Source organism: Nymphalis io, chromosome 1, assembly GCF_905147045.1.
Source record: "Nymphalis io chromosome 1, ilAglIoxx1.1, whole genome shotgun sequence".
In the NCBI taxonomy this organism is placed as follows: Eukaryota; Metazoa; Arthropoda; class Insecta; order Lepidoptera; family Nymphalidae; genus Nymphalis; species Nymphalis io.
In genome coordinates, this window is record NC_065888.1 from 12,133,967 (window position 1) to 12,161,354 (window position 27,388).

The 27,388-nt window shown below is 33.8% G+C and overlaps 1 protein-coding gene across 7 annotated transcripts in view; it reads right to left on the bottom strand.

Annotated features, from left to right (window-relative positions):
* LOC126772319 (kinesin-like protein KIF13B) overlaps nt 1-27,388 on the bottom strand; it is a 131,632-nt gene that overhangs the window by 49,605 nt on the left and 54,639 nt on the right. For all 7 annotated transcript variants that reach the window (XM_050492682.1, XM_050492664.1, XM_050492638.1 and 4 more), the window contains exon 3: nt 22,014-22,177. In XM_050492682.1, the coding sequence (XP_050348639.1) occupies nt 22,014-22,177 (164 nt within the window). The remainder of the gene's footprint in view (nt 1-22,013; nt 22,178-27,388) is intronic.

Below are 27,388 nucleotides of genomic sequence, written 5' to 3' on the forward strand. Positions count from 1 at the left end.
AAGGAAGGGGGAAGCAGGAATTAGAGAGAATAATTCCTCAGAGCACTCGCCGTGATACAGTCGATAGAAAGCGCTCAGTGCTGCTATCTCACGACGCAATTGTAAAGGTTCAAGGGTGTTTGTGACCTTTACGTCGCCAATAATGCGTACGGCACGTCGCTGCAAACCGGTCCAAGGCCTCAAGTAGGTACTTAGCGGAGCCATCCCAAAGGTGCGAGCAAAATTCCACGCAAGACCGTACCTGTGTTTTGTACAACAGGCACAGTTGTTGTGGCGTGAAAAAGCGCCGCACCTTGTTCAGAACTCCGAGTTTCCGTGAAGCTGTTTTTATAACAGCCTCGATGTAATCCCTTGGACTAAGGTCGCAGCGAACGTCAATCCCCAGCATGGCGATTTTGCTTTGCATCACCAGCGGAGTACCACAGAGGGAGGGAAGAGGGGAAAATGTTGACTTTTTCGCCGTGAGAGCGCATACCTGTGTTTTCTTGGCATTAAACTCAACAAGATTATCAAAGCCCCATTTGGCGATGAGCTCTAACGTCCTATCGAGTTCAATGACAAGATTCTCCCGCCTCTCCTCAATTTCCGCCCGCCCAGCCACTGCGCGTCCGTGGTATCCACCATGCACTGTACTATCATCTGCATAGCAATGTATGTTCCCAAGGGAGAGCATATCATTGATATGCAAAAGAAAGAGTGTGGGAGATAGCACAGATCCCTGAGGGATCCCAGCATTCACTACATAGAATTGTGAAGCGCAACCATCTACTAAAACACGAAGGCTACGCTTGTGTAAGAAGCTGGCAATCCAGGTGCATAGCTGAGCAGGCAGACCATATGCCGGTAGCTTGGAGAGAAGACTTCTGTGCCAGACCCTGTCGAAAGCCTTGGAGATATCGAGGCTGACACCCAACGATTCTCCATGCTTGTCGATAGCTTCACCCCAGAGGTGTGTTACGTACGCTAGAAGATCACCTGTGGACCGTTTTGGTCGAAACCCGTACTGACGATCATTAATCAGACAGTGATCTTCTAGGTAATGGATCAGTTAATTGTTTAAAATCCGTTCCATCACCTTACAAAGTACTGAGGTGATAGCTATTGGCCGATAATTTGCCGGGTCAGACCGATCCCCTTTTTTGGGAACCGCTTGCACATTAGCTCTTCTCCAAGCCTCCGGCACACTTCCCGAAGAGAGAGAAATTTGGAACAGGCGCGTTAACACAGGAGACAGCTCCGCTGCGCACTTCTTCAGCACTATGGCTGGTATTTACTGGTGGTAGGGTTTTGTGCAAGCTCGTCTGGGTAGGTACCACCCACTCATCAGATATTCTACCGCAAAACAGCAATACTTGATATTGTTGTGTTCCGGTTTGAAGGGTGAGTGAGCCAGTGTAATTACAGGCACAAGGGACATAAAATCTTAGTTCCCAAGGTTGGTGGCGCATTGGATATGTAAGCGATGGTTGACATTTCTTACAATGCCAATGTCTAAGAGCGTTGGTGACCACTTACCATCAGGTGGCCCATATGCTCGTCCGCCTTCCTTTTCTATAAAAAAAAAAAAAAAATTCCATCGGGACCGCTAGCTTTCCGTACATCAAGTGATTGCAGCTCCGCACGCACATCACGTTGCCTGATTTTAATGTCAGGCATCGTATGGCCACATGCAGGTATTGTAGGTGGCAGTGCACTACAATCATCGATGACGGAATTGTCGGCAAAGAGTTTAGCCAGGAGATCAGCTTGCTCTTGCGGACTGTGAGCTAGCGATCCGTCCGGATTTCTGAGCGGTGGCAGCGAAGGTTGGCAGAAATTGTTTTGCACAGACTTGGTCAGACGCCAGAAGCTACGGGAGCCCCTAGGATGTGAAACAAGGTCATGACCATCTGTACAATGCGCTGTGCATCCGCTCTCGTGTATGCCTTTCTACAGGACTTGGAATTTTTATTATAGTTTGCTTTCAGTGAGTCAATGTTAGATGCCCCGCTAATACAGCCGTTGATCCACTTGCGATATGCCGCCTGCTTAGATGATACAGCATCGGCACATTCACGAGTGAACCAACGGTATGCGTACTCCTACTGACGAGATCTGAGCTAGGAATGTAGTATTCCATTCCCAGCATGATCTCGCCAGCAACAGCAGCGGCACTAGCTGTGGGGTCATTCCCACTGAAGCAACGTTCCTTCCAAGGGACCGACGCATAGTAATCGCGCATACCGTCCCAATCCGCCGACTTATAGTGCCAAACGCGACGTTTGCATACCGCTAGTGGCGGCAGCTTGGCCTGTGGCACTCTGGTAGAAATAAGGCTGTGATCCGAAGAGCCAAGAGGAGCCTGAACCACAACCTGATATTCCACCGGGTGAGAAGTCAGCAGAAGGTCCAGTAGAGAAGGTGCTTGCCCATCAATGTCTGGGATCCTGGTGGGCTGATCAACCAGTTGGGTCAAGTCATGTGTGAGAGCAAAAGCATGAGCAGTCCTTCCAGCATGGTCAGTTTTGAGGGATTTCAACCAGGATTCGTGGTGAACATTAAAATCCCCCAAAAACACCAATTCCGCGTTAGGAAATTGCTCTTGCGCAGCATCTGCCACCCGACTAAGATGGTCAAATAATCGGCTTGTCTCCAAGTCACCATTGTGGGATCTGTAGAGGCACACGTAGACTCGGCTCTGACGAACCAGGTCCACACGTACCACCAACATGGAGAAGGAGGGGTCCTCCAAGCAGCGCAGTCGGTGACAGCAAACATCCGTCCTGACGAACAAGCATACTCCGGCTTTCGCTTTGAAGGATTCTTCAAGCGTGTAGCCGGGATAATTAAGGTAGCTGGTATCGGCAGGACGGAGTATTTGTGTCTCCGTGAGAAACAACATTGCTGGCCGTGCTGTCTCGAAATGGTGGTGGACAGCGTTGAGGTTAGTGTGGAGTCCTCGGATGTTAGAGAACTCGACCTCAAACAGCGAGGGTATGGTGGGGGTGTGCACCGCTGTACGACCGTTATTTCTTTTTTGTTGCGCCATTTGGGAAAAAAGAAATGGAAAAGAGACGTGAAGCGAGCGATGTATTGCCACGATAGGGATGGGCAAAGTGTGGAGGCGTGTTTCCCCAAGTGGTTGCCAAAAGGAAAAATACACTGACCCGCCAGACGGAAGGGCCCCCGAACCCCCCCGGAAGTGGCCGCCGGGACCCCACCTACCGGTCACCAACCGGCACGACGGTCCACCCCGAGATTATGCGTGGCCTGGTGGGGCAGCCTCACGAGCTGGTTAGGCACGCTCGGGCCCCTGTACTATGCCACGGGCGGCCAGCGGAACAGCCGTTTCTTCGGGTCTCCCTGTCCGGCAGGTCAATACAGTTTCCCCCGGCATTGGTTCAACAGCCGTCTCCAATCGGACCAACACCCATCGCGGCAATACTCGCTCGGGCTCTGGCTGTACGCTGGCTGACCTCGAAACGCGGCTGCAAGCCACTTCACGAGTTTTTCACCATGCGTACGGTGGTAACAAGCCAGGCGGATGTTAGCATCCTACCACCAGATGAGCAGATGGTCGCTCAGATATCCCTTAGTCGCCTCTTACGACACCCATGGGAAAGAGAGGGGCAGTGAAATGTATTCTTTCTCCGTCACTGCACGGATAAAAGATAGAAAGACAAAAATTCTGAAAACAGTTGTCTCAGCTTCTATATGTCGTTGCTTTAATAAAGACCCCCATATAAGTTTTTTTCCAATATCTTTATTGTACATACATCACACTTGTTACAATTTTATTATATGTATAGATAATATTAGTCAAAATATATATTACGCTTAAAAGATAAATTGATTACGTACCAATAGAGCGTAATTTAATAAAAAAACAATTGAATATCAATTTATATTTTATAATTAATACAAAATATATTACTTAAAAAATAATTGAATAAATTTCATGAACATCCAATGATAATCGTCAGATTTAACCGATGTTTTATCACAAACACATAAAGCAATTCCAATCAATTTGTAATAAAAGTTATAGACTGATTACAGTAAGCAGTGATTAGAGTGAGATAAATCAAATTAGCTCGTAACGTTTAAAAAGTAACCTTATTTTCTTTACAATACAGTTTATTCTTGAAAAATAATATCGCTAAGCACTTAAGACTACAACCCCAGGCGGTTGTTCAACCTCGCCTTTAGAGGCTTGTTCTAAAAAAATAGGTGAAGAGCCTATTCATTCACAGGTTCACAAGGCTGAGGAGTTACTAGGTAACAATAACCGTCATGTGCATTTGTTATAGCGAACTCTTTACTCGTCAAATATATACATAACGAAATAAATATTCAGTTTTGTGCTATATTTAAACAACTGAGTCTTTGGTCTACTTAATAAACTACACAATATCCTGAGGTCCTGGGTTCAATCTCGGGCCATGCCAATAAAGGAAATTGGGTCGTCTGTCGAGAAATTATCAGTAGCAACTCGGAGACTTAAAGTGAGCTGTGTTTGTACACCCATGCTTCGGCAATCACATAAAAGCCGTTGTTCCTGAGCTGTAAACTTTTTTCTATCTGTATTTGAGCACACACTATTTTATTATTACAATATAATTCTACAATAATCATTTACATAAAAAAAATACAATATTTTATTGTATTTTTTTTTAGGTAGGCGGTCGGACAAATGGGCCACCTGCTAGTAAATGGTAACCATCGCCCAAAGACATTGGCGATGTAAGAAATATTAACATTTCCTCACCACTTTCCTTACATCGTCCATGCGCCACCAACCTTGGGAACTAAGATGTTATATTTTTAATGCCTGTTGGTATGCTGGCTCACGCTTCACAAAGCCCTACCACCAAGTAAAATAACAGAAACAGAAGGTTAAAACATTACCGACAAAAGAAGCTTTATAATAAGTTAAAAAAACTTGTTCACTATAATACCACCTGCATAGTGGGCTAGTCTCCCTTTGAATTAACGCCGTAGTTGAAATCGGTCAGGTGGACATAATTCTCATTCATTCATCGTAAAAACATACACGAAAAAATATTAAATAGTCGATCGATTCTGGTCAATCTGGTTTTTATATCGATAATGGTTTAAAATTATTATTTAAAACATATCTACTCATATTACTATTCTTGATCAACAATATTTTATGATTTATTTGATTAATCAATAAATTTAATTTTAGAGGAAACAAGCTGCTTTGGCTTTGCTAAGGCTACGAGATTCGAGATATATCTGGCGTTCCGAGTAATAGTTCGATTTGAGATATAATAGCTGCGCTACAAGGCATTTAACTTGTCCGAAAGGTTGAGTGCAACCATAACAATAAGAATTATAAACATTAATGGTACTTATTCTAAGAACATTCAGAGCACAATAAAATTAAAGTGCTTATATCCGTTATTTCACCTTTGATACAATTGCGATCAACTGTTACATATGAAATATTATAAAAGTATGATATAAAATTATTTAAGTTTTTAGATCCATAAATTAAATATTTTTAGGACATCTACGAGTTGTATGTTGCGGTAATTAAACAAGTACTTTTTTTTAAGCTGATAGACCCTGTAATAATTTCTCACGCAGTCAATGCGTCGCCAATTATGGAAACTAAGGAATGGTAATAAGTCGCTTGTGCCTGTACAATCACCATTCAAAACGAAACACTAATGAGCACCGACTGTCACTCGTCATTTCTAATCTATAAACGCATTACGCGAAAGAAATACAATATAACGAAATCAACAAACTGTCGAATACAATCGAATAACTCATTATGACATTTAACGAAAAACGATGGGCAATTTAAATTTATAGGATAACATAAATATGTGTCGTGCTGAGTGACCGAAACAATCGTTCAGTGACATGGTTATTCATTCCACGTTACGCGCTTAATAGGGAACTCTGTGTAACAAATCAGCTGTCTGCGCAGCCTAGGAAATGCGGTTTACTTGTCCACCCCCGTAAGCTACTAGCTTAACTACAGAGCAACATTAGTCAGGCAAAGAACCTGATTTAATTGAGTAAATGTCTACATAGCTGCAGGCAGATATATATATATATATATATATATTATTTAACTAAATTCACAAGGTGTCTCTCTAGCTCTATACAGAAGCTAATATTTTAAATTAAAAAAATGTTAATACGTACAAATACGTAAAAATGATATTTTAATACAAAAGATAAATATACAAAAGTCAAACGACATCGTGTAGTTTTTTGTCCTAAAATAATCTTACAAACAAACACTAAAAAGCTGAATTTTAACACATTAACCTACCGATCAATTGCACTTGTCTTCGATTAATCAGAATGTTGCTCATTACCTAAATTTTAATAGTATACATTATTACGACGATCTTTAATTGAAATCGGCAAGATAATAAACAAATATTTTCTGAAATAGTATAAACATAAAACCTGCATAGCGTCGCAGATGGGGCGTGAAACAAAGCCGTTAGTGGGTTAGCAATGCGCGGTAGCCGCTTTTGTTCTTCGACCTAGAGCCGATCCAACCACGGACGCCGACTGAGCGCTAATTGCTGTTTAATAAACGAAACGGACGCCGCGGATTTCGCTTTCATACGAAATCTTTACGTCATTTAATATATCATTCATCACGTTTATAAATTACTTTGACTTTTGATAAGTAAAATTTTTTCAACAGAATAAATGTAAAATAAATTTGAAATGTGTATTTAATGAAAAGTCATGGTTTGTTAAGCAAATTATGCTGGCTATAGTAATGATGACCTAATCCTAGCCGAGTTCGGCCATGACGGTCACGGCAGAGACCAGTTAATTGCACGGGAAGTTTTGTAATGCTCAAGTTTGTGCTAAAAAAAGGGATACTTTATTTACTCGATTTCATAACAGTCCCACTGACAGCAATCTAATACGACCGGAGAAAGGCTTTTACGTCCTTTACTTAACATGGGAATATAGCACTACCAATTTCACATCAACTTTGTTATGCCCGATCCTGGCTTCGTACTAAGAACTTCATGATCTACAGCTGAATAATATATATAATAATATATAATATAACATTGTTTATAAAATACTTTCTTATGTATATTATAATAAATAAGGTTTCTAACATGCAATTTCCTCAACAGCTCACCTTTAAATTGTTTTATCGACGAAACGTACGAATACTAAATTGATACTAACCGTTGTTACTTATACATATGTACATAACATATACGTTTTTAAATTGAAACAAATACTAGAATTGAATACATTTTCAATATCATAACCGACAAATATGGAATATGCAAACACGAATCGCAATTTATCCTGAAGTGCACGTGAGTCGTTCAACTCGTTTATGTGAAAATACAATTGGTTCAATGTTTTCGTTTTACTAATATAATAAATGCTAACGTTCTTGTATTTGTATGTTTAATACGCAATTACTCGTCACAGTACGTACGGATTTATGATAAAATTTTGCAAATAGTTATGAATCGATAATGTCGTGAGATTGGACCAAAATTTATAAAGTCATCAATTAATAATCTGTTTCCATACTAAATACAAATAATATAGTTCGTTGTTTATAATTTTATTTATGTTATGGTAATTGTTGATTTAAAAAAAATGATTAAAATAATAATTGCTAGATTTTTGTCATTAATGTCTTGTTAAACATTATTTTTAAATATTAAGAGATAGAACAAAAAAATACAGAACAGTACAAAATCATTAGTAATTAAAAATATGTCGAATTTAAATAACATAATTGCGCACTAATTGATTTTCACGATCTCATTTCAAATAATCTGAAGTAATTATATATTTTTTTTCTTATGGAATAGTCCACAGAACCGTGAAAACATAATAAGAATGAAAATAATAATATTTTGATTTGAGTGAAAGTTGAATCAATCGTCAAATCCAGTTGTTATTGAAATTTGAATACAATGTCAAATAAATAATTTGCGAAGTTACATATAAATTCACGGATATCGGTGTTAAATAATATCTGTAAATGTAAAAATATTATTTTATTACTTTTTTTTTTAGAATAGGAAGGTGGACGAGCATATGGGCCACCTGATGGTAAGTGGTCACCAAACGCCCTTAGACATTGGCATTGTAAGAAATATCAACCATCGCTTATAGCCAATGCGCCACCAACCTTGGGAACTAAGATTTTATGTCCCTTGTGCCTGTAATTACACTGGCTCACTCACCCTTCAAACCGGAACACAACAATATCAAGTATTGCTGTTTTGCGGTAGAATATCTGATGAGTGGGTGATACCTACCCAGACGAGCTTGCACAAAGCCCTACCACCAGTATAATATAATATAAAAAACCACTTGAGTTTTGTATACAGTATTTTGTGTAATTTCTCTCCATACTTTGACCTTATTAGTGAAACTATGGTATAGCATTGTATAGCTGGTGCAATAAGTCTGTGTTTTTTTTTCTATTATCTATGTCATTAATCTATTGATGTATAATTAGTTATTATCAAAGTTACACCTGGGACAAATGATATTTCTTCCTAGTTTTAATTTTAGTTCACGATTCTAAATAAAATTAAAATTCTAAATTTAAAACCATATTAACTTTAGTGTCAGTTTACAAAAAAAAATTTGCAAAATCAACAAAAAAAAATGCATTTAAAAAAAGATAAAATAAAAATACAAAGGTCAAAGGATGAAGGCAAGCATATTTTAAACTAAAAAAAATTACTTTTAACGATTCCTATTTTTGTTCGTTTATTTACCGTCAAATACAACCATTAAATTTTTAGAACACCAACATGGCTTCCGGTCCATTTCGTTTGCGTTACAAAACATATAAATATACCTCCACTTTTCAAAATAAGTTTCAAGTGCGGGAAACAGTATACATATACACATATTTACATACTTATTCAGAACTTCAGATGTAAAAAGCTTAGAATTAAAATATATCAGAATGTGTGTGTAAATAGTTTTTGTTTATATATTACCCGTTAATAAGCGCGAAATAACTTTTTATGTTGTCCTGCATTTCTACAACTTAATATTATGTATAACTTACTTTAAACAAACATTTAAAGTAGGTTATACATAATAAACAAAAACCAAAAAAAGAAGCCGAAACCCTCGCAATATGCACAATATCCCTTATCTCTGCTAATCAGAGTTGCAGTTATTTTTCATTATATTCATAGTGCCGCTAAGACAAAGGCCTTTTATTTTTCTCACTCAGCTTCTACCCCTTGACACCTCAAGTAAAAACAAGGCCTTACGATCACGCTATGTTTTCTTTTGTAGCCATTTTGTAACAAAGTACTATATTCATATTATTTACCCTTGTATGTTATTTTTACTACGGAAATTTTCATCTTTCTCACAATTTCTTCTGTTCTTCCGCTAGGATTTTTTTAACAGTTTCTAGATCGGGACTAACAACTCATTAGACGCTAATTCCTTCTTACGAATAAAATGTTTGGAATCTTTGATTTATATCCCCAACAATTGCGAAAGTTGGTTTCAGTAATTTGGTTTAAATTCTTTCAAGTAGCGACGAAGCAAAGGATTTGATGACTTTTTATAGAATAGGTATGCTGGCGTCATGGGCGTTGGTGGCCATACCATCAAGTGACGACACTTTATGGTATGTGGTCACCAACGCCCATAGACATTAGCATTGTAAGAAATGTTAACCATCGCTTACATCGCCAATGCGCCCCAATCCTTCGGAACTAAGATGTTATGTCCCTTGTGCCTGTAATTACACTATTACGTAATTGGTATACACATATTAGATGAGCTGGAGCGATAAATAAGTACCTGAGATATATCTAAATATAAACAATATTTAGTTGTAAATTCGTTAGAGTGTAAGCATCGTAAGCTTTTAAATGTCGTATGCCATATCGATAATAGATTTATCAATATTCAACGACGATAATAAATAAAAGTAAAATTAAAATCATGAATAGTATAGTCTGCTAATGACTGCAATCAAGCAGGCACAATATTGGCCTACACGAAGAATTATTATTTTTACGAAACGGGGCTACTGAATTGAAAATTCTAACCTTCTTTGCATAAAAAAAAAGTGATCAGAAGTAGTTGTCTATTATTAATTCGATTTGTTTTATTTAAACAAAAAAAAAAAAATAGACTAGTACCTTCTGTCATGAGGGCCCCGCAAAAAAACTACGAGCTCCCACAATTTTAGCAATTGAATTTAGTAACGAAGTTTTCAGTAGAGTACACTAATGCAATGTTGAATTTTGTATAACCCTAAAAGTTTCTTGGAACCCTCGAGCGGGGAGACAATTTGAACAAATTGATATTCAGCTGACGGGAGGTCGGCGATGGAACAAGATAATGCACTCATAGTCAGTGTAGAAAACATTTTCGCTTTCCACACGCTTCGATTTTTTAATTATAATACAAGTAGGTGGCCGGGCCGATGGACCACCTTATGTTAAGTGGTTACCACCGCCCATAGACGGATATGTATTTAAAAATAATATTTTACACTATGTAGATATTCTTTTTTTTTTCAAACAATAATTTATTAAACTATAATCAATGTACAAAAATTAATAACAAAGTTAGTATAATACATTGTATTGTAATCAATCAAACCCAAAGAAAACAAAACCATCCGGTTAAAACTGATTTGTAATTCTGATGCAAGATTTGACATACAAATAGGAAAAGTTTAATAATAAAATATGTAAAAAAAGTAACTAATATTAGTTTTGAAGGAAAACTTCATAGGGAGCGAGGAAGTTTGAATGAAATGTTTCTGACGGAAAAATATTTCTATTAACTTCGGAGGCGAATAGCTTGGTATTCGACCGTTTTAATTTACTTTATCCTTTCATTTAATTTAACAAAAATTCAAGGCAATCTCTTGTCTCTCGGTCAGTAATAATCCGGAACGCGAAAGGTCACCATGAATTGCCTAACATAATTAAACTTCTAATTGGAGAGAGTTTCGCTTGTACTTCTAACCGTTTACGTACGGGTACATCAGTCGACCTAAATGAGAATATACTGCAAGGAAATTAAAGCACTAACTTAATTAAATTTTCAAGACACTTAAACTTAATAATTTGTATTCAATTTAATTTATTTAATTCAACATAATTTACAAATTAATAAATATATTTGAATAGGGTTTGGAGTGTATTCCACCACACCACTCTAATGCAATTTGGTAGATACACATGTGACACAAGCAGGTTTCCTCACGATGTTTTCCTTAAGCACCAAGCTCGAGACGAAAACTTTTTAATTTGAATTTATTTTATCTCATTGGATTAAAAGCATATAAAATTCCATTATATGAATACGAACGTAACCTAGTTGGTCTCACCCTGAAGCCTGATTAATTGGACGAATGAGTCTATTGAAAGATTCTAGCTCATCTCATTTTCTCGTTATTTATATCAATCAATATTATATTTTACTACTATTCTTTGTCATTTATCATTTATCATATATTATAATAATAAGAAATTCTCATATAAAATTGACTATAGTGATCATTAAGAGAATATTTCTAGCTCACCATAAAAATTCGATTAATTATTATAAAGAAAATAAACAATAATAGTATTTATCTACCTTTTTTTCTGGCAACATTTTCTAACGAATTACTGACCTCAATAAAATATTTGAAATTAATTCTACCTATAACATGGTATTGTGGTCCGTTAGAAGCGGGATATTACAAAGCTAGAAACCTTCTCAGTTAAATCTGCCCGGCTCTCTGTGACGTATATCTAGCTCAGTAATCCACCCTATTTGTCCATGCACATGTATGTATCAATCGTATATAGTAGTAGTTCATTAATGGTATAATCCTAAAATGATTAATGAGATAATCATAAAACTTATTAACAGCCTACATAAAATTATAATAATAATAATAGCTTAAATAATCAGTTAAAATGATTACATATTAATAAATTTTATCGGGTTTTTATTTTGACTATATTAAACGTCGATTGTGCCTATAAATAATTAATATTATGACAAGATCAGTAATAATAATAATATTCCAAGCTTTCCATACTATCATTTTTTTAATTCAATTAAATTGTAGTGCATAATTGTACTAAATATATGACTATTCTATTAAAATTAAATTAGTTATTTAAGTTAAATTTGTATTTTCTAGAAACCTTTCATCCATTGTAATAACAATGCACGCCAGTAACAATCAGACTACTTATTGGTAGAAGGGCTTTGTACAAGCTCGTCTGGTTAGGCACCACCCATTCATCAGATATTCTAACGCAAAACAACAGTACTTTGTATTGTTGTGTTCCGATTAAAAGGGCGAGTGAGCCAGTGTAATTACAGGCACAAGGGACATAACATCTTAGTTTCCAAGGTTGGTGGCGCATTAGCGATGTAAGCGATTTCTTACAATGTCAATGTCTATGGGCGTTGGTGACCACATACCATTAGGTGGCCCATAAGCTCGTCCGCCTTAAGTAGGCGGACGAGCTTATATTCTATAAAAAAAAGACAGCTGAAATTTGTATAAAATAAAAATATGAACAAAATTCTGCATTAAATTTCAATAGTTTGCATGTAACTTTAGTTACAAACTCGACTGATCAAGTTATTTAAACTTGATGCTAAAGGAAACATCGTCTTTCATCGTACGAACTCATAAACAACTGGAATTATATGCTTTTTTACGATTTATAAAAATATATATTGTCTACAATATAATGTTATTTAAATAAAGAAATGTCGTATTTATTTATTTTTGTTTAAATACAATAAAATATATACAGAAATATTGATTTTATATCATTATCGTAATAATACAAGGAGTATATTATACATTAAACAAAATATACATTAAAAATTTATAGAAAAACATAATATGTACGTATCTTGTAATTGATAAACCTAATTGCCTTGAAGATTGCACTATTTCTATATTAACTGAATTCCAAGTACCAAGTTTCCATATAACGACGAACTAACAGACCTATTTCGAAGGCCTATTTAAAATTGACTATGTGTTTTACATAGTCAATTTTAACGATATGAATAAAACAGCGTTTCAATTCATACATCACAAAAGCTTTGAGTATTTCGCATAAATTTTTCGCGTTGAACCTCTCTCGTCTTTGAATATGGAATCAGCAAGAAATATTAACAGTTCTACCGAAGTTTGAACGAATTTTAAGGTCTTTCAAAGTGAGGTTTTTGAAATTTGTTATTCTTATTTTTGCTCTAGAGTATATTGTTGAATTAATATTTTACTTGAATATAATTAAAGGTATTATGATAATCTGAAATTAAATAAAAAGAAATAACAAAATTATATAATACGCTCATTTTCTTATAATTATCCGCTTTCATTACTTTAAAACCACTGACATATTTAAGACAAAAACTAAAATCCTAACATGCTAAGCGCGACGTATATTGATGTATACCTACAAATTATTCTGAAAGCATATTCCGCCATATTTCTAGCGCAAAGCCTTGAAGATCTTTACATCACCTAAGCGCCATTTTCAGGTGCCATTCTTTTGATTCACGAGACGTAAATTAAAGTCTGTTTACGTAAAAAAATCCTTTTAAGGCATATACACCTTGATTCATAGGCGCTTTAGGCATCGGAGCGTTATAAAACCCGTGGGTGAAGGGAAAAAACTAACTGTTGCGTTGAGACTCGTTATTCCGCCTGAGTGAGTGAGTGTTGAATGAAGAATGAATGGGGCAGGCGAACCGTTGGAAAATCACTTTCGATTTCTCCACCGTATTACGGGAACAAAAACTGCTAACTGCGCGTAAACTCCGTCTATATGTAGTAACATTATATTAAACGCAGCTATTCTTAAATTGTTTTTTATTAGTTTAAACTAGTCCCACTATATAATCCGACTCTTTGTTAAGATTGAATCTTGAAATTGAATTTTTATTTAATATTGTTAAAAATATTTGATGAATATAAATTGTTTTTCTAATTGCAAAATAATAGTTAAAAAGAAAATATATTTTCCGTCCCAACCAAATGTTGTTGTCATGTTTTTCTATTAAAGTTGTACTGTAAACTATGAGAGCAAATAAAACTAAATGAAAATATCCTACGAATATATTACGATGTATCCCTCGTGTGTTAATTATTTTCTCACCTCTCAAGGTACAAATTATTTACGAGTTTTACCCAACGACAAAAGCGAAACGGCAATTTCCACATTATGCGAGCTTTAGGAAACAATGTCTTGTAATTAACTTAAAGTTAATTTCACTTCGTGAACTATATAATAAAGACATAATGGCGACGGGTGCTGGAAACGTATATTTATTTATTACAGAATACGAGGAATAAAATTAGGCTTATATTAGTATAGACGTTTAATTTGAACAAAGTCAATATTTACGCGAATTCCGTTTAAATAGCTGGTCGTCGAAACGTGAACTTTAAAAAACTACATAATGTAACGACTACAAAAGGTTTTTTTTTTTTTAATTTAAAAAAGGTGAAACGGGAGTTAAATGTTTATATTAAAAATAAAAAAGGTTCTATGGACTAGAACATTTTAACAGGATCCCGAAGAAAATAACAATAACATTTTTCGTCACAGATTTATGTAAGTCTATATAATATAATATTTCTGACACACGATTACAGAATTTGTATTTCGCACACAAAGTTTGTATTTCGGTTTATTTAAAATATATCGAATTAGGGTAGGAATTTAGATGTTGTGAGCCCTACTTATAAAATAAAACGGAGTAACGGAGAGTTATATGGAAGAAAGCGATTACGAAGGCGGGTGTGTTAATTAGGTTCGACATTAAATTTATGTTCGATTCAACTTCTGTTATACAAATTTATTCCCAAATGTATTCTTAACAATAATAACGTAAAAACGACATAAGTATTACAGTTTAATTTATAAATAATTAATACGTTAAATTTGCTGCCTGAACTTTGACTTTTTATTTGTGTAATAAAAAAACAAGTTGATTTCAATTAAAAAATAATAATAGGAATAAAATTAAAGTCCAATAAAATAAATGTGTTTTTACCTGTCTGTAAAATTTTATTATGTCATAAAATCATATTAAGACACTCTAATTAATATCATATCGAAGTTTAATATCATTAATCATATTTCTATATCAATACGAACAATAAAATTTTACTTAGTGGGTTTATTTAAAATAAATATAAATAAACTCGAAGAATATTTAAGTGTGTATTTTTTTGAATTAAAATATGCATCACACATGTGAAGTCCGACTACGTTTCGCGTGTATACGAATTAACTAATGACATCGACGTAATTATAAAGCTTCATAACACTTTTACATAACTGTAGATGAAATTAAAATAAATTTCTAGAAACTTTAAAAAAATATCATTTCATGAGATAATTTCTAGAATAGCTAGAGTTATTTCGACTTACATTTGTAGTGCTTGCATTTACAGTGATAATTTTCTATATATAGAGTTTTATATTATCTTTTTAAAAGTAGCTTACATTTTAGTATGAACTATAATAAGTACGGATAATATAATTCGAAAAGGAATATTACTGACAAATAAAACATTATAATATTGGATTTTAGTGCTGTACTCTTTGATAATTAATAAAAACTAATTTAAATAAAATTTTATTGCCTTTTTACCATTTTTTAAATTCTACTTTATTTATTTTACTTCATATTTCCGGGAGGGAAAATGACTACTACACCTGATGGTAAGTGGTAGTCGAGTACAAACGCGACGACACCCAGTACAGTCGGGAAGAATGTTCTGCACTAGCCGCCCCTGCCTTGCCGGCCCGCAAGACTCCTCTTCACGCCTCGTTTGAAGGAACCCGGGTTGTAAGAGGAGGTTAACCTCGTATGGTTGAATGTGTAATGTATGTAGAGCAGCTATTTTCGATCGTAAAAATATGTGTATTGTTTTGTGAATACAACTTTAAGTGATGATCTTAAGATTAAATTTGCATTAATGTGTTTTTGTTTCAACTCCAACTACATAAACACATTAAGGGACAGCTTTAAAATGGTTTTTGTACGGACTGTGTATCTAGTTCTTATTAGTGATCGAAGACTGAACTATGTAATACCCAACTTTGGTTAAGTATTCGCTATAAATCCACGATACTAAAAAAGTTGAATGCATTTTCCAAACTTATATGGAATATTAAAAAGCCATTTTCTTGTTGAATCTCTATCACGAGACGACATCGATAAAAACATTTAAGCGCCATAAAACCAAGATAGGGTTTAACGAACATCAGAAGTGAGGCGATATAAAACAGACATTGAGATTTAACGTATCATGACTTTGACGCTATATTTCGAACCGGAGCTCGAAACAGACAAGTTTATCGTTAATTGGGGCTGCTTCAAAGGAATTGCATCATAGACACCAACTAACTCGCTTGCTCGCACGCTCGTTTAGGAATTAATAAACATTCGTTTAACGTTTCAAATCCTAAAACACATAGAACAATTTACATTAGACATGTTTACATGTTTGATTTTTTTTTGTTTTTTATAGGATGAGAAGCGACGCAAACGGTCGCTGGTCAAAATTATATTAACATTAAATATTTATGTCTTATTACAACCAAAATAAATAATGTGGAATACAAATACTATATGACCCCGTCTGTGTAGGTACCTTACCCAGTGCTAAGCCTACTGCTAAACATCAACACTTTGTATTGTTGTGTTTCGGTTCGAAGGCTAAGTGTGTGGTTTTGATACCAAAAGTGACATAAGATCCGAGATCCTATGGTGTGTGGCATATTCACTATACAAGGAATGATTAATATTTTGTACTCATCCAATGGGAGAGGTGACTAATTACGATCACACTATATGTCTATATATATGCCATTTTCACTAAATATATCTATCTATACAAAAAAATATTTTGTTAAAAACAACGGCTTTGTTAAAAAAAAGACGCGCGCTAATTTAAAACCGCCATGATGTTGGTGGACAGAAGCGTAAAGTAATTCATTCATTTTATTATTGGACGTGATTTGTTGAATTAGTTAAATTGTATTAATAGATTTTTAAGAGTTAAATTGAGTCAGTAATTATATAGGTTTAGGTTTAAAGATTATTTATTCCCATAAAGACAATTACATCACTTACATGAGAACACAATTGAAGAAAAAATACAAACAATTAACAGACATTCGTTGTCGTACTTACATTTTTCAATGGAGAAAATAACACACAAATCATCGAACACAATTTGAAATAACACACAAAACATCACCAAGATTTGAAAACCGCTCTTATTCCATTCTACATACTCAAACAGGTATTTTTGTCAATACTTTTAATGTCTGAGGGTGTCTTGTTATAAAGACGCGCACCGTCATATGTTATTGCGGTTTGACCGAACTTGGTACAAGTTTTAGGCAAAACAATGACACTCGCGCGTCGAGTGCAGAGGCGCCCATATTTTTTGTTGCTATTAAATTGTAGTTCGGTATGGACATTTTTATTAATAGTTTTACGTATGAAAGTGCAGGTGCTGTAATTATATAATTGTTTTATGCTCATTAATTTAATTTCGCGGTAATTTATTTTAGTTGATGTTCGAAATTTAAAATTAAATAAGATTTTTATTATTTTATTTTATAGGACTTTCATTCGCTAAACATGTCCCTATGGTAGCAAAAAAGTTATTAAATATCTTACATATTTCAATAAAATCAGTCACTTCTACTGAATTAACAATAAGTTTTGAAGGAGCGCACCTCTGCTTTGATTTATTATTCGCCAAGGCATTCAGCATGTTCCACAGTTTTTTAGGAATTCCACTATGTTTTTCAAATTCTTTCTCATAATATGACTTTTTTGTTTCTCGGATCAGATTGATTACTTGTTTTCGTTGGGTGTCAAACTCTTCTTTTAGGTATTCGTCGTCTGGGTTCTTCTTTAGTTCTGTCCACATTTGGTTTCTTTTATTGATTTCTGCTATTATATTTCTGTCTAACAATTCCTAATGCGGTTCATTCAAAATTTTAGTCTTTATAATTTTGTGCTCTATTGTTAGTTTTTTAATAAGTTTCTCAAATTTTGTAAAATCATCGTTTAACTCCCGTATCCCAGATCTCTCCATAGATTCAAAAAAGTTCCTTGTAATTGATTGCTTCGTATTGATAATGTTTCCTGGGAGGTGGTTTTATTTTCTTGATTTCCACGTATAGCTGTTTGTGATCAGATATAGATGAATTGATGGTTATCACATGAAAGTTATCTTTCTTTAAGTTGGTGCTTATATGGTCTAACAGGGATTTTATAGTTGATCCTTCCCTAGTGCAGTACTTTTTGGTAATTTTATTGATAATCGTGTGTCCTGTTTGCTTCAAAAGTTGATTGTACTGGTTAGTTTTTGAATTCTTTGTAAGTAAATCAATATTAAAGTCACCGAAAACTATTGCTCTTCTTCTTTCTTGTAGTTACATTCATATATTTTGAGAAATTGTTTGAAATTAGTATGTCCTGGATTATAAACGATACCCACTTCGAGTGCATATTTCTCTAATTGTATCCACAAATAATTATTACCTCCAACATACACTGACTCTGATAAACTGTGCTTCAGATTATTATGAACGTATGCGGATACACCCCCTGTAATATCGGTTCTATAGTTGTAGTAATGAGTGTAGTTCGGTAGTTGAAATTGCAATGCTTGCTCTTCATTGCGAATCCAGGTTTCAGTTAGTAGAACAATGTGCACTCTGTACGGTATTGCTTGTAGGATACATTTAAGTTCGTCGATTTTTCCATCTTTTCGTATACTTCGGGCGTTGAGGTACAGGAACGTAAAGGGTGATTTATTGATTGGGAAACCCTGGTAACTGTTTAGTAGCTCATAAGTATTACGGCTTTCGTTAAAGATATTGATTATTGTGTTAACAGTGCGTAGTTTTTTGTTATTTTTATGATTGATGGTGTTCCATTATTTGGTGTTATATTATTTGGTGTTCTATTTTTTAAAACAAAAATTCGAGGTTCTTATAAAAATCTGTTTCACTTCTGGATTCTAAATATACATTTATATGTAGGTTAGGAATTCGCAATACATCGTTTTAGGAATCAATTCTACATCCGTCAGCGTCGTATCATCCCTTCGCACTTTTTATTTACGTGAGGGAATTTTTAATAACGCTCCGCTCACTTGACGGGACTTTGACGGTTACACAAAAAGGCCCGAATGAGGGCGTCGTTTGTGCCTTTGTTTCTGTCGAGAACAACGCCAAATAATTTTAAGAACCCTACGTGCAGTATAAAATTTTGTCATCACGTTTCTATTCATGAAAAATCTTTCTACGTGTTACGTAAAAATAGTTGTAAAATCTCGAGCGAAGGTGAGAAACATAAAAAGAAAATATTCCTTGGGCGGTGTTTTCATGCCTTTCTATCTATTCAGGTTAACTCGCTTTAAATGTAGGCGGGCGTGAAAATGTTCTCGTTCTCCTGCAGAAACTTTATATTTTTTTTATTTATGAATGAACAACTTTCATAAATGTTATAATCTAAAGAACTTAAGTTAGGGGTTTTCATCCAAAATCCCTAAATCCTTCCAACAAAAATGGTAATATTTTCTCAAACCGGACGATAAACAAGATTAAAATTACACAACGCGGTATGCCGCCCGCAAATAAATCTTTTAACATAGAAATGTTTCGCCAGTTCAACAGAACATACAAAACAAATTCTCCGAACTTTAATACCTTAATTTACAAGTACATTTTGTAACAATTTGAAAACACTACAATGATGTGAATTTATTTTAAATATAAGTAGTAATTTATTTGAAATTATGTAGTATTACAGTAACAGCCTGTTAATGTCCCACTGCTGGGCTAAGGCCTCCTCTCCCTTTTGAGGAGAAGGTTTGGAGCTTATTCCACGACGCTGCTCCAATGCGGGTTTGGTAGAACACACATGTGGCAGAATTTCATTGAAATTAGACACATGCAGGTTTCCTCGCAATGTTTTCCTTCACCGTCAAGCTCGAGATGAATTGTAAATACAATTATAAAACAAAAAAATCTAAATATTCATTTGCTGAAAATAAATATATTGTTGTTTAATATGCGGAATCTATATTTTCATAACATATTTTTATAACTGAAACCTAGGAACCATCTTTATTATGTATTTCAATTCACGTACACATTGTGTTTTAAGGCACATATTTTCTGATCAGAAACTTGGCAAGTCAACACATGATACCTACCGTATTCTAAGCTTAATCTCCTCAAACAGGTTTATTGCTCCCGTGAGTCACACCAGCAAACTAAATAGGTGCAAACTAGACAATGTCTATAGGTAATGAGTAAAGAGTATACAATTTATTGAATAAATTAATCAAGCGTATCATTTGAACAAACTCAATAGATACATTTTAGTGCGTTGTTTTTATATACAATAGATGTATTTAATCACCGATATTTTAACAAGTACGTCGTAAATTTGAATAATTTTAAAATGATTTTTTTGTGATTATGGGACAATCCTATACCGCTGTTAAGAATCAAATTTTCAAATGTAACATTAATGGGTAAACTAAAATTAAGATTTTAAACAAATTGATTTCAAAATTCAATGTTTCTTTTCCTCATTTAATGAGTTCACCTATTACAATAACATATTATAATAGTGACCAAGTATATTTTGATTAAAATAATATAATGATGAGATTGAAATAAAACAGTTATATCCGAAGAACTATGTACATTTGATTGTAGTATATATATAGTATTACATATGATCTAGTGTTTTTTACATTTAGACGTGAATATTATATCAAAGTGAACTCGATACTCTAAATACAATTCAACCACGTCAACCAGCCCTTATATCAGTCTGCACTTAAACAACACATCCAATTACAGTAACTGGCAACATCAACACCTACGCCGTTAAATATCTCACAACGAGAACTGGGTTTCGACATCCGACACACATCACAATCTCGGAAGCGAACGGCAATGCGATGTCTCGTTACAGGAGTAAAATATAGTTCGATTGAATTGGCTCGCTACGTTTTCGTACATACACTCCCTAGGGGTTACTAACAGCGAAATTCGCTTAGCTACGAGGCTATCGATTATGTCGAATAAACTGGTAAGTTCTCGCTTTTTTGTTTTTAATTTTGATATATCAATAAACTTTTGCCGCGGAAAGGAACAAGTCGCAAAATATACATTTATGACACAACATATTTTCATTTTAGTTAACGAAAAGTTAAATGTAAATAAGATGCCTGCAAATATTTTATATGAAATTTCTTAATTTATTAACTAATGTTTTATACATATAAACACCAGTTTGTCTAGGAAATTATTAGCTTACAAAAATAATCAAAATTCAATGTTTCAAAATAAAATAATCATCATTAATTTTTTGAAATAAAAAACAGAGAACGACTCTCTACGAACAACTCATAACGATACAATACTATTATTACAATAGACTATTGTGCAACGACGTATATTTAGTAATAGAAACCTTACGAGTTAACTATGCATGATTACATGCCATAAGTTATATGTTATCTTTCTATTCGAAATAAAAACACAAACATTATGACATAAGTAATGAAGTTTTACCACACTAAGATAAAACGAAGCGCACAATTAGCGAATATTTGCCACATATATGGAGTGTGTTTTATATTTGAAACACGTGCAGCGTAAATCTAATTGTGATACACCATTACTTACACCGAAAAGATCCAAGTCCCTTAATCTTTAAAAGCCTTACTTATAAACGTTGTTTAGCGGGAGATTAGACCATGATGTCATCTTCTCATATCGAATGTCACATCAATAATGACAAAAAGAACGAAATCAGTGTTAAGTAAAGCAAATAGGCAACTTTTATAAGAAAGGCTCTAAGATTATATTGCGCCTCAGTAGTGTGTCAAAAGTATTCTATAGATTATTTTTACGAAAATATTTTGTATAACCAATACATTTGTTTTAAAATAGATTAAAACCAACCTGTCTGTCCATAGGCGAAGATGCAGGCATTGTATCCTTCGAAAGCGTTGTCCAATATATCTCGACCTAGGCATTCGAAAACTGTCTTCTGTGAGGCGAAGTTAGGCAGCGTGGGTTCCAGAGAGTAGAAACAGTGGTCGAATGCAAACGTCTTTGGTTGTTTCCTAGAAGAAAAAAAAGTATTATATATTATTATTTTTCTCCTGGTTCAGGTATAGAATTACTATACTTAAAAGTAGACTTTTGTTTAAAACTGTAAAATCTTGTTAGATAGCAGTTTTTAATTATTTAAAGAAACGAGGACTGAACAAATATGTTCATAAAGTTATTTTTCTTGGGCCATTTTTGTATATAATTCATGTTATTAGTTTCTACGGTTGAATGAATCGTTACAAGAATAACACGCTAACCTCGTTTTGAAAATTATAACATTTACAAGTGAATCAAGTATAATTAAAGCGTGTAGAATACATCGATTTTAAAGACTTTCGTTTAGTTAGTAAGTTTAAAATCTGAATTGAATTTGTCCGTTTATGTTTATGAAAAGCAACCGTCTCGTCCAGTAATGAAATTAATTCTACCTCCGAATATTTTGCACAAGGGTGATTTTCAATTACATTAAGGTAATGGTTGTTGGCGTTATGAACAGTACTTATAACGTACATATTAAACGAATATATTATTCAACTTAACGTGATAAACGTGCTTTTTTCGACGAAGCTTCTAACAAGAAGTTTTTCATGTCAATTAATTTTGAATGAAATTTTATTTATTCCAATCAATTATCAACTGACAATCGACTACACGGTCAATTTCAACGATTACTTCGTTGCTCTAGTTGTCGTTGGCTAGTTTATAAGAGATCCCGAGATCCTGGATAAATAGACCATTTATGATAATAAATTGGATTTTTCATCATCAGGATATGCTCGGAGACTAAGTTGGCTGTGTTTACATTCGTATAATAATAGAATAATTTTATTAAAGTAAAAGGCAATTTATGCTTGAAGACATTTTCAATGCTGATTGTTTTGATAAATGTTTTCCGCTTCGTCATGATTGTGAAATCGTGCTTGTACCGACACAAATGCATCATGTGCAACAACATTGTCGGCGATTAGGCCAAGGTCACACGTTTGAACCCGTTTGATTTATTATTATAGTAGAAATTATAAGTACATTTTAAAAATCATTTAAGATTTAAAAACATAAAGAGTAATTTCTTTGAATATGAGCTTCGATTTACTCTATACACATTAATGTTAAGAATTATTCGTATGCTAACCTCAACAAGAGATTGTACTTTATGTTTATGAAATATTAATTCGTTATTAATGCAAATTTCAAATTTAATACCGATGCAATATTTTTTGTGGAGCCCGAGCATGTTAATATAACGCGGACCATAAGCCACACCAAAGTCATGTAAAAATATAGTTAAATATAATATACTCAAAAATAAAATATAGTTAGACAAAAAAATAGGACTTAATGAGAAAAAAATCTTTAAATAGATATTAAATCTCCGTAAAAAAAGCGCTTGATATCATTTTTTTTTTTAAACTAACCATTTGGATAGTCAAGAATTTAACTACGAAATGCGCTAAGAATAAAAGAACTAATTTTACTTTATCTCATTATAAACAAATAGAGACATAATACCTTTAGTTTAGTTTAGTACAAAATGATTTCATACTGCTACTTGTAGTAATCGTTTCTACCGTTTACAAACGACGCGAGATGGTTTATTTTAACTGAAATGGAGTGATAATAGTTATCTACTTAAAAACTTCCGACAATTTTATCGCAATTATAAAATGTGGCACTAAGTTTTGCTATTAACAACTACACTAGGAAGTTACGGAAGATGTAGCAACAGTTTATTAAAATAAATTGTATATTTTTATTAGAAAAATATTTTGCTCAAATTTATAATGCTTACATAGATTAAAAATATGATCTAAAATTTAACGAACAGCGCTTCAGCGTTTATTTTGTAATTAGATTTAATCTTGTGCAAAATTTAAAATATACGTAGTTTATTTTATAAGGTTTTCTATATATTAAATAAGTAAATGTAATTCTATTCATAAACTGTATATAATATATAATATAATAAACGTAGTGATAGACGGACATATCAACTAAAATTATCATATTTATTATTAACCTTTAACGGAGGGGATTGTTTCCAACCCCAACAACACTAAAGGACTTTATTTAAACTTATTTACCGAAACACTGAAATTATTTTGCTTTACGTAGCTCTCTATTTATTTAAAACCTGAAGTATAATTTTTAAGTCAAATAAGTATTAAATAGTCATATAAAACCAGTCAGCGGTAGAGTTATTTGCACTCTACCGCTGATTCAGAAAATGAAGAGACTTAAATAGTATTCGTAGTATAAATAACGAAGATATTAAAGATTTTTATATTGGAAAAGCTATTGTGCTATTTCCTATAATCCGGACAGCGAACCACCCTTTTGTTATTAGCTCGACCGCTGAACGGTTTTATTCATTTCTGTTGAAAATCTTCTAAGCAAAATGGAAACCGTATATTTATTTTCTTTTTTACTCTTGAATATTTTCAAGTCTTTAATTTTTCTTATAGAAGTTATTACATATACGTTTATAACACACTAGTTTTATTTGACTGTACATATTTTATTAAAAGTTTATTAATGACGGGTACACTAATTGTAACGAAGGCTTTAATAATATATAACGTAGTATATACGGATGAAATAGTAGGCCAAGGTCAGTTAAAAAAAATATTAATAGGTTGAGTATCTGTCTGAATTGAGTAGGCGCCTCCCACTCTTCTACTATTACGAGCAAGATTTTGCAGCGTTCTATACGAATGGTACTTGCGTTAGTTTAATTACAAACACCAGCTAAGTAATAACTTAAAGCTCATATTTTATATATAGACCAGCGCAAAGATAAATAGATCTTTACTATCGCCGATTATTATTATCAGTGAATAATTCTGTAGTCTCCTTTTTTCTATTCAATAAAGAAATTATATAAATACCTTAATAAACTTTTAAAATAAATTTTAAATACAAAACAACTATACAGAAATGAATCAAATGCTATTTTTATTATAACGAATAAAAATATTAATATATCTCACCTCATTTTAATCTATTTTATAATATTACTGGTGGTAGAGCTTTGTGCAAGCTCGTCTGGGTAGGTACCACCCACTCGTCAGATATTCTACCGCAAAACATCAGTACTTGTTATTGTTGTGTTCCGGTTTGAAGGGTGAGTAAGCCAGTGTAATTACAGGCACAAGGGACATAAAATCTTAGTTCCCAAGGTTGGTGGCACATTGGCTGTATAAGCGATGGTTGACATTTCTTACGATGCCAATGTCTAAGGGCGTTTGGTGATCACTTCCCATCAGGTGGCCCATATGCTCGTCCGCCTTCCTATTCTATAAAAAAAAAATCTAAACTTAATTGTTTGAAGCCGAGATGGCCTAGTGGTAAGAACGCGTGAATCTTAACCGATGATCGTGGGTTCAAAACCGGGCAAGCACCACTGAATTTTCATGTGCTTAATTTGTGTTTATAATTCATCTCGTGCTTAACGGTGAATGAAAACATCGTGAGGAAACCTGCATGTGTCTAATTTCATTGAAATTCTGCCACATGTGTATTCTACCAACCCGCATTGGAGCAGCGTGGTGGAATAAGCTCCAAACCTTCTCCTCAAAAGGGAGAGGAGGCCTTAGCCCAGCAGTGGGACATTAACAGGCTGTTACTGTTTACAGAAACGATTCGCTATGAAAAAAAAAATATAAGCGTACAAAGCTGCCAATTATTTTAATAAACCATATAAAAAATGTTCATACCTAACGTAAATTCAGATTAAATAAAACAACTTCATTTTTATATTATTTTCATCATTTTTATATATAAAAATAATTTCCTAATATTTCAACAGAAGTTTCGGGCAATACTCTTTATTTATATTTAATACAAACACTTGAGGTAGGAATAATACTGCTTAATGAAATTTGCATTATAAGAGGCATTAGCGATGGCTTAAACATCGTTATGGTGCTGCTAGGTGATGAAAGCTAACTTATTATCAACATTGTGCTTATGATTATATATTTGATATATTATTGACTTTGTTGTTTATTTTATTATATTCTTTTACTCCTTGGTTACACTAGATCACTTAGACTTCGATCATGAACAAAACTACCGAGATACGAGATACTTTCAGGATGAACGTCATTCGGAGCCTGCTTGCAGGCATCAAACCGACAGTAAATACTCGATCACAAAAAAGACAAAAATAACACAACGATACAAATTATTGATATTTAACAGCGATAACCTAACTGATGTATTGGTATGGTACAAACCCAAAAGGGTTTACTTGCAACCATGACCTCTAGTATACATTATTCAAACATCAGCGATAGCGATAAAATCGCTGAAAAAATAACACACCGTGCTTTGAGTTGAGCTACGACATCATTACTACATATACGAACTATAAACATTGTATAATTTGTAATCTCCATCATGGAAAGTGCAATGCGACGAACTCAGCACGACTCAGTGACTGTCCAAAATGTCTAGACTGAGTAATTGATTGAGGATTGCTAAGTTCATCCGTCTTACGTGGCAGAAAGATAAGTGATTAAGTCAGATATATTATGTGGTACGTTCGCTCTACATCCTTCTCTTAGAGGCTTTGCTTGTCACACATTAAGCTATACTATATAAGATGATCAAGATTACAATATCATGTATAATATATTGTCACACGAATCAGGCAAATTATATAAGAAGTCAAAACATAGACAGACATCAGAACTTTAATATAACACAGGTAATAACACCTTTTAAAACAAATGGATAATACTCAAAATGTAGTTTACTTAACATTAATTATACCCATACATTTTCATTACTTTCTCATAGTGTGCATAATATATCCAGTCCGTAAGGACGAAAGTGCTCTAGGCGAGTTTTCTTTACCTTGTAAGTAGTCGTTAGTGTCACGGCCCGAGACAAGAATCGCTTAAATAAAGGACAGTAACAATTTCACGAGCAAAGCGGCATTTACATAAAAACTTAATTAATAATTAATTAAATACATTCTTATCATTAAAGTAGTTAACGAAGTCGTTATTTATTAAAGCAATTAAAATATTCTTTGTTAACATTGTAAATATTAAACGAATATCGGAAAAGATTTACGTTTACTTTACAGAATTTATAGTACAGAGACCAGAACGTTTTATTGTTAAGTTTGTAAATTGATTAATTTAAATCTCAGTTTTATAAATATTAAAAAATACGGCGTATTATCATAGATTTTGAATATAAGGTCATCCAGACCA